Source organism: Aquila chrysaetos, chromosome 15, assembly GCF_900496995.4.
Source record: "Aquila chrysaetos chrysaetos chromosome 15, bAquChr1.4, whole genome shotgun sequence".
NCBI classification, from domain to species: domain Eukaryota; kingdom Metazoa; phylum Chordata; class Aves; order Accipitriformes; family Accipitridae; genus Aquila; species Aquila chrysaetos.
This window is the reverse complement of record NC_044018.1, coordinates 19,814,041-19,833,528: the sequence shown is the minus strand read 5'-3', so window position 1 is coordinate 19,833,528 and position 19,488 is coordinate 19,814,041. Positions and strand designations below refer to the sequence as shown.

The window sequence follows — 19,488 nt, the reverse complement described above, 5'->3', positions numbered from 1 at the left end:
TGCTATCAGGTGATTAGGACATTATTCTAGAAGGAAGGAGATGAGACTGAGGACAATCCAGAACCCACAATTCTTACTCCTTACCCAAGTGCTCTACGGAGTGGCCACAATTCTGAATGAAAACTGTTCTGGCTATTTTCTAGCGTATTGAAATCCATGCTGCAGGAAATACATGTAAGTTATGCTTTGTCTCAAAATTCTCAGCCACTGATATATTTTGCTGTCCAGCTCCTCAAGACACAGTAAAACAAGAATCATAGATTCCTAAAAAACCTGAAAGATAAGGGGGAATTTACTTTAGGTGCCTTTTTAGGCAAGAGGCTGCTGAGAAGAATGAGAAATGAAGTTAAAGATTGTTTTGGACAAGAACCCCAAAGACAGCTGGGCTTTATTTTGGCTCTTAAATTATTTTTACATTCAGAAAAATAAAACTGCTGTACAAATGAATACAAGAGTATCCCAACAAGGAGGTGACACAGAAAAAGCACCTGCTTCTAAAATGTTTTTAATTTTTTTTCCTTAAATTATTATACTACAGTGTTGGCAACCCCATAAAGTCTTTTTGAAAAAAATCATAAAGCAGAATGCAAAATAATAAAGGGTCATCCTTGATATTTGTATTTACTTCACTGCATCTCCTCATCTACTGCAGCTGTGATTAAACATGTTTATCGTGAAAAAAAGAAGAAAAGTGAAGAAAAGTATTTATGGATATGTAAAGATAATAAAGACAGCCTGAATCACAGGAATTCACAATCTAAGAGAAAGCATGGTAGTGAATTTGTTACAAGAAAGCAAGATATAGGACTCATTGATTTTAAGTAGGAGCTCCTCAATATCCATTTTGTAGAAACAACTATTAAATTCCTGTTGAGATATTTGTGATTTAAAGGGATGACCAACAGGTGAACACCTCCATAGTTCATTAACAATCTCAGACTTCTGTCTGGTTGGCCATGGGTTTACATATTAATAATGCTTAACAGCGAAGCAAAATCAGGCAAATTGATTATACAGACTCTACATATGAACTAAACTGACAAAAGCTGTCACTAGTAAAATTTCAAGTCATAAAATTATAGATGGGAATTAACATCTCTAGACTTTAGTTTAACCGACTTACCTACATTCTGTATATACTTGCAGCACAGTAAGAGTAATTACTGGTGGATGCAAAGCACAAACAAGCTATGCAATCAAATGGGTTAAAGAGTAAATAGCAAGACCTACTTTATAGAAGGGAAGCCATGACTAATCATTTTCAGACTTAAGACATCCATCAACACGGACAGTTCTTGTAGAGCATGTGGTGAGAGTTCTTACGAGTATAATCTATGGTTCTTCAGATTGCAGTAACCTAAGAAATCCTAAATTCCTCCCCATTGACTTGTGGGTGAAGCCGATTCTTTCTTCTGTGTTCAGAGAGATAGTGGATATGAAAATCCTACAGAGTAAGAAACTCGTGGTTAGCACTAACTGGAATCCATGCTGCAAAGTAGTTTTGTAGCATGGTCTCATCAAGGTTGGGGATGTTCTCCATGTTCATTTGGTACTGCAGAGAAGTTTTTACAGTTGATTAACAATATTATGAGGCTAATTTTGCCTGCTTGTTGTCACAAGTATTTATTCCAGACAGATGAGGAACATTAATCCGTCTTTCCAGAAAAAGTCCTGCTTTCAAAGATATAAAAGGTATACTAGATTTTTTAGGACACTGCCTTGCTCTCTAAGGTCTGCCTCTTACTAGGATATTACCAGATATCCTGGATTATTCCTCAACTTTGTGCTTGTTGGGATAGACTGTTCTTGAGCTTGGAGGAGGTGATCCTTGAATAGTAAACAGCTTTCTTGGACCCTTCATCCCTCTAGGGCCCTATCACATGGGACTTATTCAAACAGATCCCTGAAGAGGCCAAAGTTTGCTCTCCTGAACTCAAGGGTTGTGAGCTTGGTTTTTGCCCTGCTCCCTCCTGTCAGGATTCTGAACTCCACTATGTCATGGTCATTGCAGCCAAGGCTGCCTTTGACTTTCCGACCCACAACCAGCTCTTTCTTCTTTATGAGGTCCAGCAGAGTATCTTTCCTCATTGGCTCCTCTGTCACTCAGGTCAGGAAGTTATCAATGCTCTCCGGGAATACCCTGGATTGCTTATGCCCTGCCCTTATGCTTATACCCCACTGTCCCTCCAGGAGATGGTAAAGTCCTCCATGAGGACCAGACCCTGCAGACAGAAGGCTACTTCTAGCTGTCTGTAGAAGGCCTGATCTAACTGTTCTTCCTAATGAGGTAGCCTACAGCAGACACCCATTACTGTGTCACCCATAGTGGCCTGCTCTTTAATCCTTACTCACAAGCTCTCATTTGCCTCATCGTCCATCCCCAGGCGGAGCTCCATGAACTCCAGCAGGTCTCTCACAGAGAGGACAACTCTCCTCCTCGTCATCCCAGCCTCCCTAAAAAAGCCTCAGTACTCTTCTCAGTTTTGTCTGCAGCTATTTTGTCTATCCAACCTGAGTAACTGACAAATGAATTATCACGTACAGACAACACATTTCCTAGTCTTTTGAGTGCTGTTAAATACAGTTACAACAATATGAGGGTACAAGAAGAGACTATAACCCCTGGCTTTCCCCTGTTCTGGTGATTTCCATTAGGCTGGAAGTTATAGTACTAGTTTGGTTTAACCAGAGTTGTACTATTAAAGACTAATGTGTCTTCAATTAAGATAAAAAATGTACTGTCACAGGATATTTTCATAACGACTCTATTATATAAAAGATAGCTTACCAACAGAACTCCCAGTATTTTTTGTTTGTTTGTTTGTTTTCTGGGTGGGTTTTGGTTTTTTTGGTGGTGGTGGTGGTGGGTTTTGGTTTGTTAGGTTTGTTGTTTTTTTGTTTTGTTTTGTTTTTTACATAAAACCTGGGGGGCTATTTTATTCTCCTTTATTCTCTTTTGGAGGAGAGAGAAGAGCTTGGGGCGGGGTGGGGGTGTTAATTAAAAAGGTTATGCATAGTTTCTGACATTCTATGAAACACCAAATACAGTCTAAAGAATACAATAGATTAAGAAAGTATTTCCTCAAAGTAATGAATATCGGATTATTTACAACAAGAATACTTAAATATTATGGCAGAAACACTTGCAAATAATACTCTACGGCAAATATGCAAACCCCTTTTAACTTCATTATGTTTCATCCATGCCTTCCCATATTGCTCAAGTGCTAAACCCATGTCTACATATAGGACAGCTCTCACAAAAATTTTGTTAACCTTCTGTCAAATTACCATGATTAATATTTTACACTGGTATTTTAATTACCCTACTATTAATGATGGCTGAAATATCTGAGGCCTCAATGGCTATTTTAAAACATTTTGAAAGTTCTTTTTTCTTTTTGCAAGTGTTTTAGAAAAAGTCCATGTGAGATACATGTGCTGAGACAGCAGAATGCATTATAGCTGGAGGGTTTTTTTGGTGACATATCTACAATAACAAAAGGTCTAGAGTATATGCAGTTAAATTACTGTAGGAATGCAGTGTTTTGGCAAGATAGTTTATGGTACCTGGTGAACTCTATATCCCATGCCAGAAAAAGCACTTTACTAAGCAAAAAGCTTGGAGGATTTGCAGATCCTGTTACACAGACAAATCTTTTTAACAGTTTTAGCAACAACTCACAGAGGAGCTGAAACCTATTTATTAATATGAAAAAGAATCAATTGATAACATGCTTTGGACAGGAAACATGGCCAAAGCGTCAAATAAGTACCGCTTGAAAAAGTATGTACAGTTTAAAGATCTACATGAGTATTAAAAGTTGTTTTCACCTTCTTTCTTAACAGCAACAGGAAAAAAGTTTCAAAGTAAGGAGTAACACATTTCACACAAGCAGACACTGATGACAGATTACTGTCACCCAGAGTTAACTGCTATATACAATGAACAGCACATGTGGAAGACTAGAACGCCCCAGCACATACGTGAGTTTCTTCAATGAAATTGGAGGGTGGTGGGAAAACTGTGTGTAAAGCTAGGATTCATTTCCAAAGCAGATGGACAGAAGTCACATAACATCTATCATTCTACAACACACTGCTCGTGGAGCAGCTGCTGTCACGGACACCATTTCCATTCTGTTGCTTGAACAGGGCTTAAAAAAACCCAAAGTGAATATTATGGATATGTGACATGTCATGAAAGAAACATATCACTGGCTTGTCTGTCAAAGATCAGTAAGGCGGTCAACCTAGGAAAAAACTTTAAAAGTATGAATGTCTGGCAGGAAAGCACACAAGGAGATGTCAGGTAAAAGTCCTGCCCAGCCACAGGATGCCAACAGTTTTTTCCATGTGCTAATGTAAAGATTAAGAGCTGAAACAAGCTTATTTGTGAAACAGCTGGAGTGGGCAAAAGCATTCTCTGGAGACTCATTTTAGAGGAAACACGTATCTACTTTTGGGGGGACAGTTTGAATATTTTCCTATGGGATTTTTCAAAAGATAGCAACATGGATATAGCATATCCTTACTAATTTATTGCTGTTTGTAACAAACAGGACATCTACATGGTTGGACAGGGGGAAAGGAACCCAAACAAAACAGAATGTTCCTCTGAGTACATTTCTCCAATGATTTGAAATGTGCACCCAAGAAGAAAATTATGATTGCCTAGGATTTGCATTGATAGTTGAGGAAAACGACCACTCCTGTTCAAAAGAACAGCAAAACCAAGAATGACAAAGGTTTACATGGACCTGGCACAGATGTACCCTCTAACACCCCTAATCCAGTGACTGTAGATACTGGGGGAATCTGAGGTGAACAGACTGTAAGAAGTGGCTGGGACTCTAGCTAGTGTAGTCTCACTGAATAAACTCTCCACCACCACTGCCTGAGACTGAACACTGCGCTGGATGGACTGTTTGAGACTGCAGGGCACCCCTTAAGTTCTCACATACATTTTACCAAATAGAGCCACTTAACTACAAAGGTACAAGGATCAATTTTTTTTAATCCGAAAGACATTTCAGTGCCCTGAATTTTTAACTACCATGTAAGCAAAGTGTCAGCAATATTACTTCATCTGTAATCATCCCAGAATATTGTGCTAGAAAAGAATTCTACTCTGAGGAACAAATATTCTAAATAGTAAATGCTTAATGGGATTTCAGAAGGCAAACTGGAGTCTGAGACCAAGAAAACAGGGACACCTGTTCAAAGTTAGTTCCTTGGGAACATCTAAAATTCTCCTGCATAACTAATTTTTTCCACAGCTCTACAACATAATTTTTTTAACATTTCCCACCAACCTTTTAAGCAATTCAATAAAAACTGAAAATAAAACTAGCTGGTATCTCTTTAACCTGCAAAATCAGTTGAGGGAGACTGCAACCTTATTTTTTTTTAAGTACTAAGAATAGCTAAAGTGGTATTATAAATAGGAAAAAAACCACTGTAAAAATAGCTCAGTTTCAGTAGGGAAAAAATCTCAACTAATTTGGCAGTAAAACTAGGGAATACGACAGCATGGTAAGAACTGGAAAGAAAAACTACTTTCAAGTTGGGAAGCAGAAGTGAAATAGTGCTCTACAAACCCATTATTTTTTACCTGTAGAGTAACACAATTTCTGCACTATTTTCTGTATCATGATTTACGAATCCAATGTAAATACAAATAACTGCAAAGACTTCAACAAAACTAATTTTCATTTTAAGCATATGAAATCTACTGAAATTATCCAAAGTGGTCATAAGTTAACTGAACACAGAGTAAGTTCATATACATGAAATACAGCATACTTTTCCATTAGTATTTCATTCACTGTCAGATTTTACTTTCATTAAGTTTCCCTCAGCTTTACAAGACTAGAGTCAAATAAATTCTGATCAAAAATTAACATAATAAACTGGGCACGTAATACAATGTGTTATTATTTCACTATCCCATTAATGAATAGCAATTATTCCCTAGTATATGCAATTACATTGAATAGCTTAAAGTTTTAAACTTGTGCAATACTAACCATTCAAAATTACCGAAAACATTCAAGGGAATGAAAAAGAGACATGAATGTTATAAATTACTCTACTGGTTCCAGACATTGTAGAGGATGATAAAAGGGGGAAGTGAGAAAGAAAACATGAGAAAGAGACAACAAATGGTTGAACATTTGGATTTATATATAATACATGGATTTATTTACAATAAAGGATAATCAAAGATTCAAGAGAGCAAAATCCTGTAAAGAATTCAGGATGTCACACAGAACTAAGAAGGGAGAGGGGAGAGAAATACAACATAAGATACAGTTAAAATTTTTAACACTTTAGAAAGGATTAGAATATAAAGGCAAGAGGGACAGTACTGATAAGCAGCTGTAGGTTTACATTCCCAGTGAAAACACTTGTCCTGTAGTAAGTTTTTCCAAAAATCTTTCTCTCTACTTCATCTTTGTAATAGGAGAGGTGGCTGATGGAGAATGTAGATGTGTGGAATGAACCAGGTGCAGAAGAATTATTCTTAAATGCTAATAATTTTTTGAAAGTGTCTGTAATTAATGAGCTTCACCAGTATGTTTCTCCTGATAGCTCTGAAATTCTGTGCATTATGTGAAGAAATTGAAAGGCCTACAACACAATCAGTATCAGCTGGGCAGCTGTTACAAAAAAAACCCTAAAAACCCCTGGAGTTCAATTTATACCCCAGCCCATGCAATTGGCACTCCTGATGCTCTCAAAAGAAACCTCTACACAAATGTCAGAAGGATCTCCTTCACAATTATATTTCTGGTACTGGGACATAAGAGGAGTTAAAATAAGATAAGGTTTTCATACAAAAAAATTTATGATTGTATTTATTACATGCCTTTGCTATAAAGCATATATAACAGTTAATATACCATATATTCAGGACTATATGATCCTCCTAAAAGAAGTGTTACTTTCAGGTTTAAATTCATTAGATATAGACCATTAAATTGTTTTGGACTCTTTTTTTTTTTTTTTTTTTTTTTTTTAAATGAAACACTAAGGCAGAATTTTAACATATATACCCTGATGCCTAACAGAGGAGTACTGTAGAAGAACTAATGTTACCAACATCATGACAGGAAACAAAAGTGTCACCTGAATGCAATGTGGAAGTGTTAGAGCTATTAAAAAGACCATTTTCACTTTTTTTTTCCCCTGAGTTTCAGATTCTGTTACTTCATAGTTTTTTTACTTAAGACAATATTTTGGGGTGTGTGTTTGTTTGGGTTTTTTTTTAAATACTATTTTAAAGGCCAAAAAGAGTAAGTAAAACACTTCTGGACCTCACTTCTGGAATGCACTTACTCACCTGTCTTCAGGGCATCAATTACAAGTGTGCTTAACTTTCATCAGGTGACTGTATTCGTTAACGGAATGAACATGATGAAATTGAAGCAATAATATGTTATGTATAGTATCTTATATATCTTAAATAAACTTCCATTCAAGTTGAAAGGACTGTTACAGCAAATCTGTACTTTTGTAGAAAGCCAACCTTAATGACATTGCTTCATACTGTGCAATGACACAGCCAAGGAAGAGATGGTACTTCTCAGTACTCTATTTGGAGAGCTTAGATGAAATACCAAATAAAATCTAGAGTACTTAAGTCTGTGGGAATAGCTCATTTACAGTAACTTTCTCCTTTACAAAATTCTTGTTTAATATTTTAGTGATAAACATCCCAGAGTTCTTGAAACATCTGTGACTTTTTAAAAAGATTATAATTTGTCTTTCTCTCTAATTTCTCTTAGATGTGGTAATATTTGCAAGTCCATATTTAGGATTGATTGAATTGGATACACGAAAAAATTCAACTTCAGCAAGTAGAGAGGCTTAATGAAGTAATCTATCATTATACCTAATATATTCATCCCTTTCCAACTTTTTTTAGCAGCTGACTATTGTTTTCTACACAAAACATGAATTCTTAATTCCTCACCTTTCAGGCCTCCCACAACTGAGCTCTCGCTCTTCTTGTCTCTGTCATCTCCATTCATTTTCCCTTTACAGTTTTATCTATGCTGTCCATCTAACACTTTCCCCATATTTATCTTGCTTTTATTTTATTCCAAATTTACTCCATGGACCACCATACAACTTAGTTCAGTTGTGCCCCCTCTCTTTTGAAGCACATACCTTGCTACTGAGCAGCATCTACCTTATTTTATACCTACCAAATTTGGAAAGCAAGGAGTAGGATGTTAAGCAGATATAGACAAACCTGCTTCCAGCAGGCACCGGAGGAGAAATTCTGGCATTGCACCTTTACTTCTGACAAAATAAAAAGTCCCTGCTGAATTCTGAATTCAAGATCTCACAGATTACACCTTCTCTCATGGCGTGTGGTATCCTCCTTCTCTGAGGACTATCCTGTCAAGTCTACTACCAAAAAAGTCTGTAGGAAAACTGATGAAGTAGAACAGTAGGTTACTCCTAAAACATAAGTCTTCAGGATTTTAACAGACACATTTTTAGGTATTCCTCCAAGCTGCACACAGAGGAGTAATCAAAGTCTCATTAACAGTTGTCCTGTTTCCTTGGCCCCTCCTACCCAGACTGTACCTTGGACTGCTTCTTGCAAGATACCCAATGGCAAGTTCCTTTAATTACTGAATCTTAAAACATTGTATAGAGCAACATACCTATGGTTATGTATGTGTAACACTGTGTGAATACATACATTTATCTACAAAATTAATTTATAGAAAAGGCTTTTTTTTCTTTTTTTTTTTTTTTTAATCACGCAAATGCCCATGTATCTCCAGAATTTTGCACTCAAAATATTTGCATTTTGGCTCACATGAGGAACAGCAGGTAGAGGATGAAAAAAAGTCTTAGGCTTGAACCAAATAGAGCAATTAATAGGCCTATTTGTTTGCCTAATTTAAGCATCTGCTTAATTTTCTGAACTCTCTCTACGCCATACAAGAGTTTGAGTAAAAATTCTGATGGGTCCCAGATTCAAAGCTTAGAGGCAGTAAACAACCTCAGTAACTGAAAGTGAATAGTCATGCTTAATTTTTAAACAAAGTAACTCATGCAATCCAGATAAAAGTGTAGGAAAGTGCACTTCTTTTTCACTTGCCTGTAATGTCTTGGGAGATCAGATTTTTGTCAAAGGTTTTGTCCAGACTAGAAAATTATTTCAGAAGATCTCAAGGAGGAGGGGCACAGTGTTCAGACACACACAAGTAAAGTTTAGGATTTTAGTCACAATCAATTCGAAATGCTCTTTTAGTCTTGGTTCACGGAAGAGAACTGGTATTAAATATGTCCCTGCTAGTTTTTAATAAGAAATTTCAGAGACATTTGAGCACAGCATTCCATAAAGGAGATGGGAAAGGTAAAGAAACACAGGATCAGTTCTGCCAGTAAACAATTGAGCAAAACCAATACCTGACACACCAGACCTGGAAAAATCCCCCCTTGTATTCTGTGGTACATGATACTAGAAACAGAAAAATCTGTGAGGTAATTTTTCAACTATCAGGCTTTCTTAATGGAAGAGAAAAACAACGCAAGAAGATAAACCTTAAAGAACAGAAGCTAAGCAATAAAGCAGAGCACGGAAAACATGAACAAAAGTACAAGCAAATAAAGCCCTGAGACTTGCAGTGGATGCCAGAGTACATAACCAGTTGCATTTTCAAGATAGTTTTGGTTTTTTCCTTTTAGTTACAGTCAAATATCAATTACTTATGATCTGCAACCCAGATCCATGAATATTGTGAAGCATCTGTGCTACGGATGCTGAGACACACAAAATACCTTCCCATGAGCTACTATCTGAAATCGCAGAAGTTCACACTAGGTGCCACAAAGGCCAAGATCAACATTACACCCTGCATCTCTAAACTGTACTGTCAACTACGGTACTCTTCCATGCCCAGCATATAAAGATGTGGTAAAAGCCCAGTTTATTTTTTTACTCTTTTTTTTTTTTTTGGCATGCATTCTAACCATTTTCAAAATTAACTTTAAAAAATTAAGTCCTTATCAAATCTAAAAATGCATAATTCCAAAAGCTATCATGACTTAAAAATTTTCCACCCTTAACAAAGGTAGAAGTTGTGGTACATTGCTCTGCTGCACTCTGTGGGTTAAACAACCTCCTTGAAGTGCATGTGGTCACACTGAACCCCTGGGTTCAGTGTTCAGCCTATGTTTTGTGAGTAAAATGTACAAGAGTATGCTCTAATGGCAAGGCAAATGACAGAGCTAGAATAAGCATTGCCCTTCTTACTGCAAATGTATGATGCCAGACCACTACTGATCTCAGACTGTATACACCAGAACGTTGGTCTTACATTGAAGTCTGAGAAGTATTTACACTTTGCATTGAGGAAAATTGCTTTTCTGATTTATGGTTGGTTCTAACAACAATTGTACTGTAAGTGTCTAAAGCAGTTTCATATTTTTCTAAACATCTGAAATGTGTAATAGAAAAGAATATTTAAGTTGCTATTCATAGCCAACATGCCACTCAGTGGGACATGGCCTGTTAAATGACACACATTTGGCACAAAACATTTATTTTACTCATTTATGTAAACTGTTTCCACTATGATTGAGGCAGGAATAGAAAAGCCTGCTCTAGAACAAGATCCTATAACTCAGCTGTGCTTGCCTGAGATGATGTGAGGGGTACTAACTCCAAGTATTCCATTTATACCTTTTATCTCTCTAACACAGGACATTTTCAAATCTTTGTGCCTATATATACACACAAACATAGACGATGGGCATTAAATGGTAGAAGATATTTGTGAGCACTAGTACTGAACAAAGTCAGATGACAGGAGACGGAAAATTGCACATGAACTTGCTACAAGCTATATTAGAGGGAAAAAATTATTTTTGGCATTCACATAAATTCACATCCTGATAACAAAGCAGTAATGTGCCCCTTATTCCTCCTCTGGTGATCAGGCTACCACAGAGTTCTGGCATCCCACCATCAGATAGAAACATTATGGAAAATTAAAAGATAAAAACTACAAATCTCAATGTGAAGATTAAAACAAACAAAAAATAATATTCCCAACTATACTGGAAACTAATTATCAAAAGGTTTCTAACAATAAAAAAGGAATTGTTTAATATAATCAAAGAGTTATAAGGAGAAGTATTCATATGAAAATGAGTAGCAAAGAATTAAGAGATACTACCATGAAGAAATGTAACATTCAGGAAGCTGAGATTTTAGAAAAAAGTAGCCTAGACAACACACTTTTGAATACACTGATATGTCCAGTCTTGTCCAAGAACCACCTAATACATATTACCTTCTATTTATTTTTTTTTTTAGTTGAAGTTTAATCTACAAGGCTAAAACTAGAAATCAGCGGCTAGAAATAGATGCTTAAAACTTACAGTACAATGTATGACATAATTAAAAATCAAATGAATTAATTATCACTTCAAAAGTCTACTTTTTTTTTACTAGCTAGCTAACAAATAGAAATTTTTATGCAACTAGGTTTTGAAAAGGAACTGAGACTGATTTTAAGTATTGCTCCCTTTTGATAGCATTTAAAATTACTCCTACAAGAATATACTTAAGTATAATGAGATTATGATGGATACCTTACTCAGCAGGTGTCTGAATATAGAAACCGAAGAGGCCTTTTCCACTCTCATGTAAGACACTTACAGCAATATTCAACGTTGATGTTGCATTATCCTTGTTGGGTTTCAGTTCAGAGTTGTCACATTTCATTTACTAAAGTCTGCTGTGTTATTCCACATTTTTTTCTTAAAATTCTCTGATACTTGTGAAAGGGACTGTAGAATATGGAGTAGGAGGTGATCATGCAAGTTCTTTCTAACAGACAGACATTCCTGGGACTACAGAAGACCATAGTCTTACGGTTTCAACTTCTCCTGCCAGTGGAAGATGGTAAGGTGGTCCCAAAATTATTTCGAACAACATTGTAGTTGGTAAAATACGGACTGAGTGTATTAACATTTCTTTGCCCTACATCTGTTCAGGAAGGAGTGGGAACATGTCGTATACACACCCATAAAGCAAAGAACTTGCAAATACACAATAGACAAATTTAATTTTCTTTTAAATAACAGAAAAGAAAGGGAAACAAACCTCTGTAATACCCTCTGCAGTATTGCAGCTCTCCTTGTCTTTTCTTAGGCAACAGAAAAGAGTAGTTAAACAGGCACCATATAATATAATGAATTCTTATCCTTAACAAACAATAAATTACTTGCATTTACGCCAAATCAGTTGAGTGAAGACTGAAAAACAAAGACTGAAGTGCAACATCAAATTTATATTCCGTAAAAAGATTGACATGCTAAGTATTATACCTTTGTGCAACAAAGGTTTTAGATGGGGGCAGGTGGGGAGAAACACATTAAAACAGTACACAGGCTGTTACTCCATATGTGTTTGCAGGACTATAATAAATGTTTTTAATCTATGAAACATCTGGGACTAAAAATCCAATTTGTACCTTTTTTTTTTTTTTAAAAAAAAGATGGAATAGTTTTAAAGTGTATAGCATAGCTTCTACAATATAAATCTGCACAAAACTAACAGCACAGGTCTATCCTTTAGGCTTTTTCTAGGAGTATAAAATATGCAGAATCCTACCAGGCCATATTGCCATGGGCTGTGTTGTCAAGGTGACAGAGTAGCTCCAGGGTTTGAGTGTTGCTTGATGAATCATCAGGGGATTCATGACTGCCTGATTCCAATTCCTTCGGCATCCTCCAAACAGCAGCACATGTCATGACTTTACTGTCTGAAGCTAAGCAACAGAGAATAATGTCAACAGATCACTGTATTGGAGACGTATTTTGTATACAGTGCATCAACATTTACACAAATCTATAAGCAATGCACATCTGCTGTTTAAAATATTTAAAAATATTATACAAAGATGAACTCAAAGAATGCAGAATGTCGATACAGACACAGACCTCAAGTCAGCAGTCAGGTTGCTGCAAAACTCACAATTAGCACACATTTAATGCGTTTCTCCGTGTTTAAAGGCAAAAAAGTGCTCGTGAAAACATAACTCTTTCGGAGGCAAGTCTTCCAAGCTTCATTCCCCATACTGATGTTAATGAAAATGACCCACAAGCTACATTGCTCAATTCCTTAACAATAAGGATTTAGACATGATTTTAACATTTTCCTTTCAAGGGTTATCTTCAGTTGAATCTATAGCATTGCCACATCCTTTACTACCAATAACTGTTTATTGCAAAATTAAGTTTTCCATGTAAGTACACTCCTCTCATTCTAGCAAATAAAAACAGCTTCCGAAAGACAAACTGAACTTACACGCATATAGCAAAATATTACAATGTATGATGAACAAGCCAACTGTAGATTGAGGAGAAAATACCATATGGTCTATGCACATATGGCATTGCCCATCACCCAATATAGCAATTTGTAACAGTGCAGAATGGGAGGAGACCAGAGCAGCACTGCATATGTTCATGTTGTTCCAGCCGCTGGTCCAGGGTTCACAGAAGATGAATAGGTCAGTATTATCCACTGCAGCAGGAACAAAGAAACCAGCCACAGCCGTGTTAAGCAAAAGCAGGGGAGCGACTACCTGCTGGAGGATGTGTTAAACGAGAAGTCCAGAAGATAAGCAGCAACAAACGACATGTTTTCTGTTCTGAGGTCATTTCGCATGCCTCTTTCTCACAGTTCTGTCTCCAAGTACATTTTAGCTGATTTTACTGCAAAGTGCCTGATTACAGAGCCATGAGTAGACGTGACCAACTTACATCAGTGGAAAGGAAAACAGGAACAATTGTAATGAGAGTGTTTTCAAGAGGAAGGACAGTAACTCTGAAAAAGGCCTTCTTAGGCTAAAATGACATTAACGGGGGGAAAAAAGTCTCTATTATAAAAGGTTGCCAATCTGGATATTCTATATGCAAAAAAGGCACCCAAACAACAGAGAATAGGACAAAAAATCAATTGATAGGTAGTGATACATAGTAAGTAAGCCCAAAATGTAAGAATGCAGACGTCTTTAAAAAGTAGCCATATGAAGTAAAAACCATAGGAAGTTAGGTCAAACCAGTAAGAGAAAAAGGCCATTTCTGTGAGAGGAAAACAGGGGAAGGAGGAGGACTTTAAATTCAAGCACAGAATTCAAAACACAGAAGCACTGAGTATTTGATAGATCATACTAAATATAAAATGTATGTATGATGCACATAACTGCTCACAGTAATTTGGCATATACAAGTTGAATACAGTATCAGGAGACCATACATCTAAAGATGACGGATAATCCCTTATTTATTAACATTTAATTGAAATTTTACTAATTGTAGTGCATGCTAACTAAACAGCTATTTCCAAATCATTTGAGGCAAATCCTTTACTCTAAATCCATGTGCCATTGAACGAAGAGGAGAAAGCAGCAGCAGATGGCTACCTTTCTTTAGCAAAGGGCAGCAAATCAACGCACAGCATGCATTGCATGCCATACAAATAATAAATAACGCAAACTGAGAGTGCTATATAGTTCAAGAAGGTGAGATTCATCGAATGTTTCGCCTCGATACTCAATATGTGACAGAACAGTAAAGAACACCACAGAGAAGTTTCTGGTAGATTATAATTACTGAAAGGTCTGTACCATGCATATAAAGCATTAGCTTTTCCACTATCATCAAGACCTATACAGACAACCACAAAAGCAAATCATGGAAAACAAACTACACGTTTCTCAAGCCATCTCTCCTCTCAGCACAGCACCACAAGTCTTAAGACAGCCTTGAAATGTCATTTTAACTTCTTAAAACCAGAACATTTTTAATTTCTGATCGTCTGTTCCTATGGAAAACTTTTTAAAAAAGGTTTAGTTTCTTGCACAATCAGATTTCCAGATTGAAAACCCTAAAACAACTAAACAAGCGCTGGTTGAAGATTGAGGGAGGCTGAAGGGAAAAAAAAAAAAAAAAAAAAGATATAAAAATCCCCCTGAAACGTGATGTGACCCCAGCTCCTATAACATTTTGGTGTTTTGAAAATTGCCGAAAGCCACCAATGAAATGAATCTACTTGAATTTTTAATGCGTGCAGCAATTCTACATAGATTTTATATTTGTTTTCAAGTTATTACTACAGATGCTACTAAGGAGCAAGACTGAAATGTACCTTGATACTCCAGGCAGAAGAGATTTGCTTGAGTAGTGAAAACAAGTTTATCAGATTTCCACATTTTGCAGACTTATCTATGCCATTCTTTGGAGCCCAGCATATAGTGTCCTCTCTGGAAAGCTGTTCAAGCTGCTCTGATGATATGATGTGTATCAGATGCCATTTGCTCTTCCAGAACGCAAGAGAAACTTATCTTTTTGAAATGTAATTTGACCACAGTAGATTTCTGTATTAATGGCTGTTATTATGTAGTATATTAGGGAATTATTTTTTAATATTAATTTTTATCATTAAAAAAAATTGCTCCAAGTCTTGTATTTTAAAGATATGAGCTAATATACAATTCTAAAACTAAGGATACCTATCAAACTTACTAGGGATCCCAGTAGCACAGTAGTCATTCATTCTTTCTCAAATAGTAGAATTAGTTGTTATTTTCTTCTGGCTATGTTTACAGAAACAGAAATTAAAAAAAAAATCTATCTATTTTTAATTAACATTAAGAAAGTCTCAGTGAGGTAGCTGTCACTTTTCATGATAAATAGAAAAATTTTACTTCTGTCTCATGACTACATTGATTACATTTTGGTATTTGCTAAAAGTTTCTTCTCACGTTACTATCGTACACATATAAAATAAGCTTATTACCTCCGCTTCCTCTTACAATATAGATATTCCTGTAAACAATTGGCAAAGTAAAAGGGTCTGAAGTACAGGTTGGTGCAGAATTTCACACACAGACTTTTTGCCATTCCACGCCTGTTTCACTTCATCGGGAATAGTCGTGAAGGATAAAATTCATTGTGTGTCAGAAAGGGACAACACTAAAAGCCAACAAGCACAAAACTCCTCAACACTCAGCACAGATATCATCCTCTGCTTTCAGCTGGGTTTGAAGATGCTCATGGAAAATGACAGACTACTTTCCAGCTGTTGAATGACCATCAATCATGAACAACTGTATGTGCATCAAAAAAATCTTCAGATTCTAATTTTAAACTTCGGATGAATTCTGGAATTAGATACATGGCTGAAATCTGTAGAGCACATACTTGATTCAGAACACTATTATTTCTCCTTGCACTTTTTATTTACTTATCTACAGTTCTGACACTTTATTAATTCCCAGATGTGTGAAACCAAAATGGAATTGCCACGGTCTCCCACAGGAGTAATTTTAGATACAGCTGGCCTTAAGGAAGGCTTAATTTCCCTTTATATAAGGACCTTTTTAAAAGATACCACTTTCTCCCAGGTAAAAGAGAGGGCAAACACTAGTGCTGAGTGAAAGCGTCACTCTTGACAGATGAAGTGGAGCTTTTTTGTGGGTCACGATTCCTCTTTATCAAGTAACCACTAGCAACAAACCTACAGGAATCTAGACACAAGATAACCCTCATTGCATAGAAATCCAAGTCCCACAACAAGCTTCTCATGGCTGTATGACAAGCTCACTAGCAGTATACAGTATTTGTGGCATTACCCATATAGCCTTATTTCCCAAGTGATCATATTAAAATTTAAAAATTCAGTAACTAAGTAATTTCACTACCACCTCTGTAATTTCATTGCTTACCTATAATACCTGCAGGCAAAGAGAAACTTCAGATTTTCCCTTCTTTTACTATCTTCACATCACCCTACTGCACGTATACATACTAAATGACAATGTTTTTATCTACCACCTCTCGTATTATTTCTTAAAAATGTTAGGAGACCAACATGAATGTAATATTTAAATGACAATGCCATTTATTCTGTAAAAGAAAGAAAAACAAAACACACAGTGTCTATTTAAGTCATGCTTCTATGCCTTCCTTAAAGCTATTTACATAGTTGGAAACCACTTTTCCATCCCTATCTCATAATGAAACCAGAATTTTTATTTATGTCACAGCACCAATGCAGAAGAGAATGGATAAGATTAAGCTAGTTTCTGTTGTAGTCTTACCACTGAGCATATTAAGAAAAATGTAACTGGGTTTAACTAAGCACTATTGAACCCGTCTTGAGAACATGGAAGTTACACTTTCATAGAGAACAAGTGAGAGGTTGGCAGAAGGGAGTCCCACCGTATTCCTAAAGCATTGTTCGCATAAAATGATACAGGAATGAGACAATGAACTGTTTAATCTTTGTCACATTTGTTCCTCCTCATTCAAGAGAAATCCCTTGTCTAATTCATTGTGCATCTTTGGTATAACTTTTTCTAGGAATAGCTAAAGATGGAGCTAGATGTACTGTTCCAACTGCAGCAACCCCCTGTGAAGCACTGTTTCCCCAAGTTCATCAATACGATCTCCTGGGCAGAGGATACCATCTGCTAGAGTGACTGTACAGTTCCATCTACCTGGTTCTGTTGAAATGATCTAGACTTACAAAGAAGCAAACCAAAATTCAAGGAATAAGTAAATAATCCCATATTTTGACAGCACTTAGTTAGGAAGCAACTACATGTGATGCTGGCAACAATGAGGGTGCAGTAACCAACCACAGAAAACAAACTTTGATGAGTTCAGCCAAAGCCTAAGAGAGATAACCACGGCTACAGAATATGAGGCCATTTTTAGATGCCTACTTTACAAGTCGAGCAAGTGAGAAAACTCTGTGCATGCAGAGCGTGCAATTTGCAAAGGGTCACAACTTGGTCAAATCGATACCAATTTTCACTGCAGCACTCAAAAGGACTTCTCAATGAGGGCTATTTCCATGTCAATTTTCAGCTTTCCACTACCAGCTGTTCCAACACAGGGGAAAAAAAAAAAAAAAAGTAAAAGTTGTAGGCAGGTAAAGCATCCTGCTTTATCTTCCTCCAAACACTGTTCCCCTTGGAGAGTTGCTCCAACTTAGAGTGACAGACTCTGAGAAGGAAATAAGCCTGGAAAAAAAAGATCTGCCTGAAAGGTAAACATAACAGGAAGTTATTAATGAGAGTTTGAAAAGAAACACATATGTAATGTTAACTACAAGTACTCGTTACTGCTTTATAGAATTATGTCACACACAACAGATCAATTCACTGTACTGTTGCTGCTGGAACGCAGTAGCCAGCAGACATTCTTTAACAACTATACAGTCATTTTGGGACTAGATGCAAAAAGAAAAATGTGGATATAAGAACACAGACTGCTGATTCCAGTTGCAATACATTTGCTCGGGACACTGAAAGTCATTCCTGCCCTGATGGAGAACTACAATTTTTTATGAATTTGCAGATTTTTAAGCTAGAAGGGATTGTCTATGCACTTCACACAACCCTTGATTTTCCTCCAGCAATTCCTACAGTTAAAGACTTACATAATGAAAGAAGTGAGCTCTATCACGTCTCCAGATTTAGAGAGGACATAAAATTTTAAGTCATTCAGAATTATTATAAAGATTTCTTCAGAAAATGCCACAGACTGCAAAACTACAAAGAATTCAACTGAACATCAGGTGTCATAAAAACCTGTTTACACGGACTTCTTGAAAGATGCAGTTTATTCTCTTTAATAAATAACAGCTTTAAAAAGGACATAACATGCAACACCAGTAAACATACTAAGAAACCAATTGATATCTGGATGACTGATGCAATAAATCAGAATAGATACACACGACAGACGCTGTCTAGTTCGTCCCTGTAGACAGTAAATGTTCTCACTTAGACCTCTATTTGGTTTTATATATTGAGAACAAAAAGCCATACTTGTTATGTTGGAGCTACAAGTGATTTTCCAATTGAAAACAACCCAGTAATTTCATTGTTTTCGCACACTGAATCCATTTACTGAAATTCTCCCTCCCCAAATATGTTTTTTGTAAGGAAGCTAGACAAAGAAACTAGTCCACTTAAAAGCTTAATGGTTTGAGTTTTAACAAAAACCAAACCAAAACAAACAACAACAAAGGCAAAAAACCCCCACCTGAAACTACCTTGGAGACACTTGCAACAGTCAAATATTACTAAAACAAATATGAAATAGAAAAACAAAAAGAACATATGGAATATAAAAAACAAATCCTCATCACAAGTGTGGATGCTAATCAATACGCTGAAGTTTCAGCAAAGAGAAGGTCTGGGTACATGCAGAAACCCACCAGCTCTGTTTGCCTTCCTCTTTCAGGTGCAGATTGAGGCCCACCCAGAACCTGATAAGTCAGTAAATACTATCACTTATCCGTGTTCTGCTTGCCACCAGTTCACCCACTGGAGTAATTTCTCCAAAAGTGAAGTTAGTGTATTTTACAGGCAGTAAATAGAGACACTAGAAAAAATAAAGGAGAAACTTATTTTAAGATGAGTGATTAAAAAC

The 19,488-nt window shown here is 36.4% G+C and overlaps 1 protein-coding gene across 6 annotated transcripts in view; it reads right to left on the bottom strand.

Annotated features, from left to right (window-relative positions):
- The window catches only part of EIPR1 (EARP complex and GARP complex interacting protein 1), a 101,780-nt gene that overhangs the window by 40,058 nt on the left and 42,234 nt on the right, over window positions 1-19,488 (bottom strand). For all 6 annotated transcript variants that reach the window (XM_030037433.2, XM_041128736.1, XM_030037428.2 and 3 more), the window contains exon 4: window positions 12,650-12,806. In XM_030037433.2, the coding sequence (XP_029893293.1) occupies window positions 12,650-12,806 (157 nt within the window). The remainder of the gene's footprint in view (window positions 1-12,649; window positions 12,807-19,488) is intronic.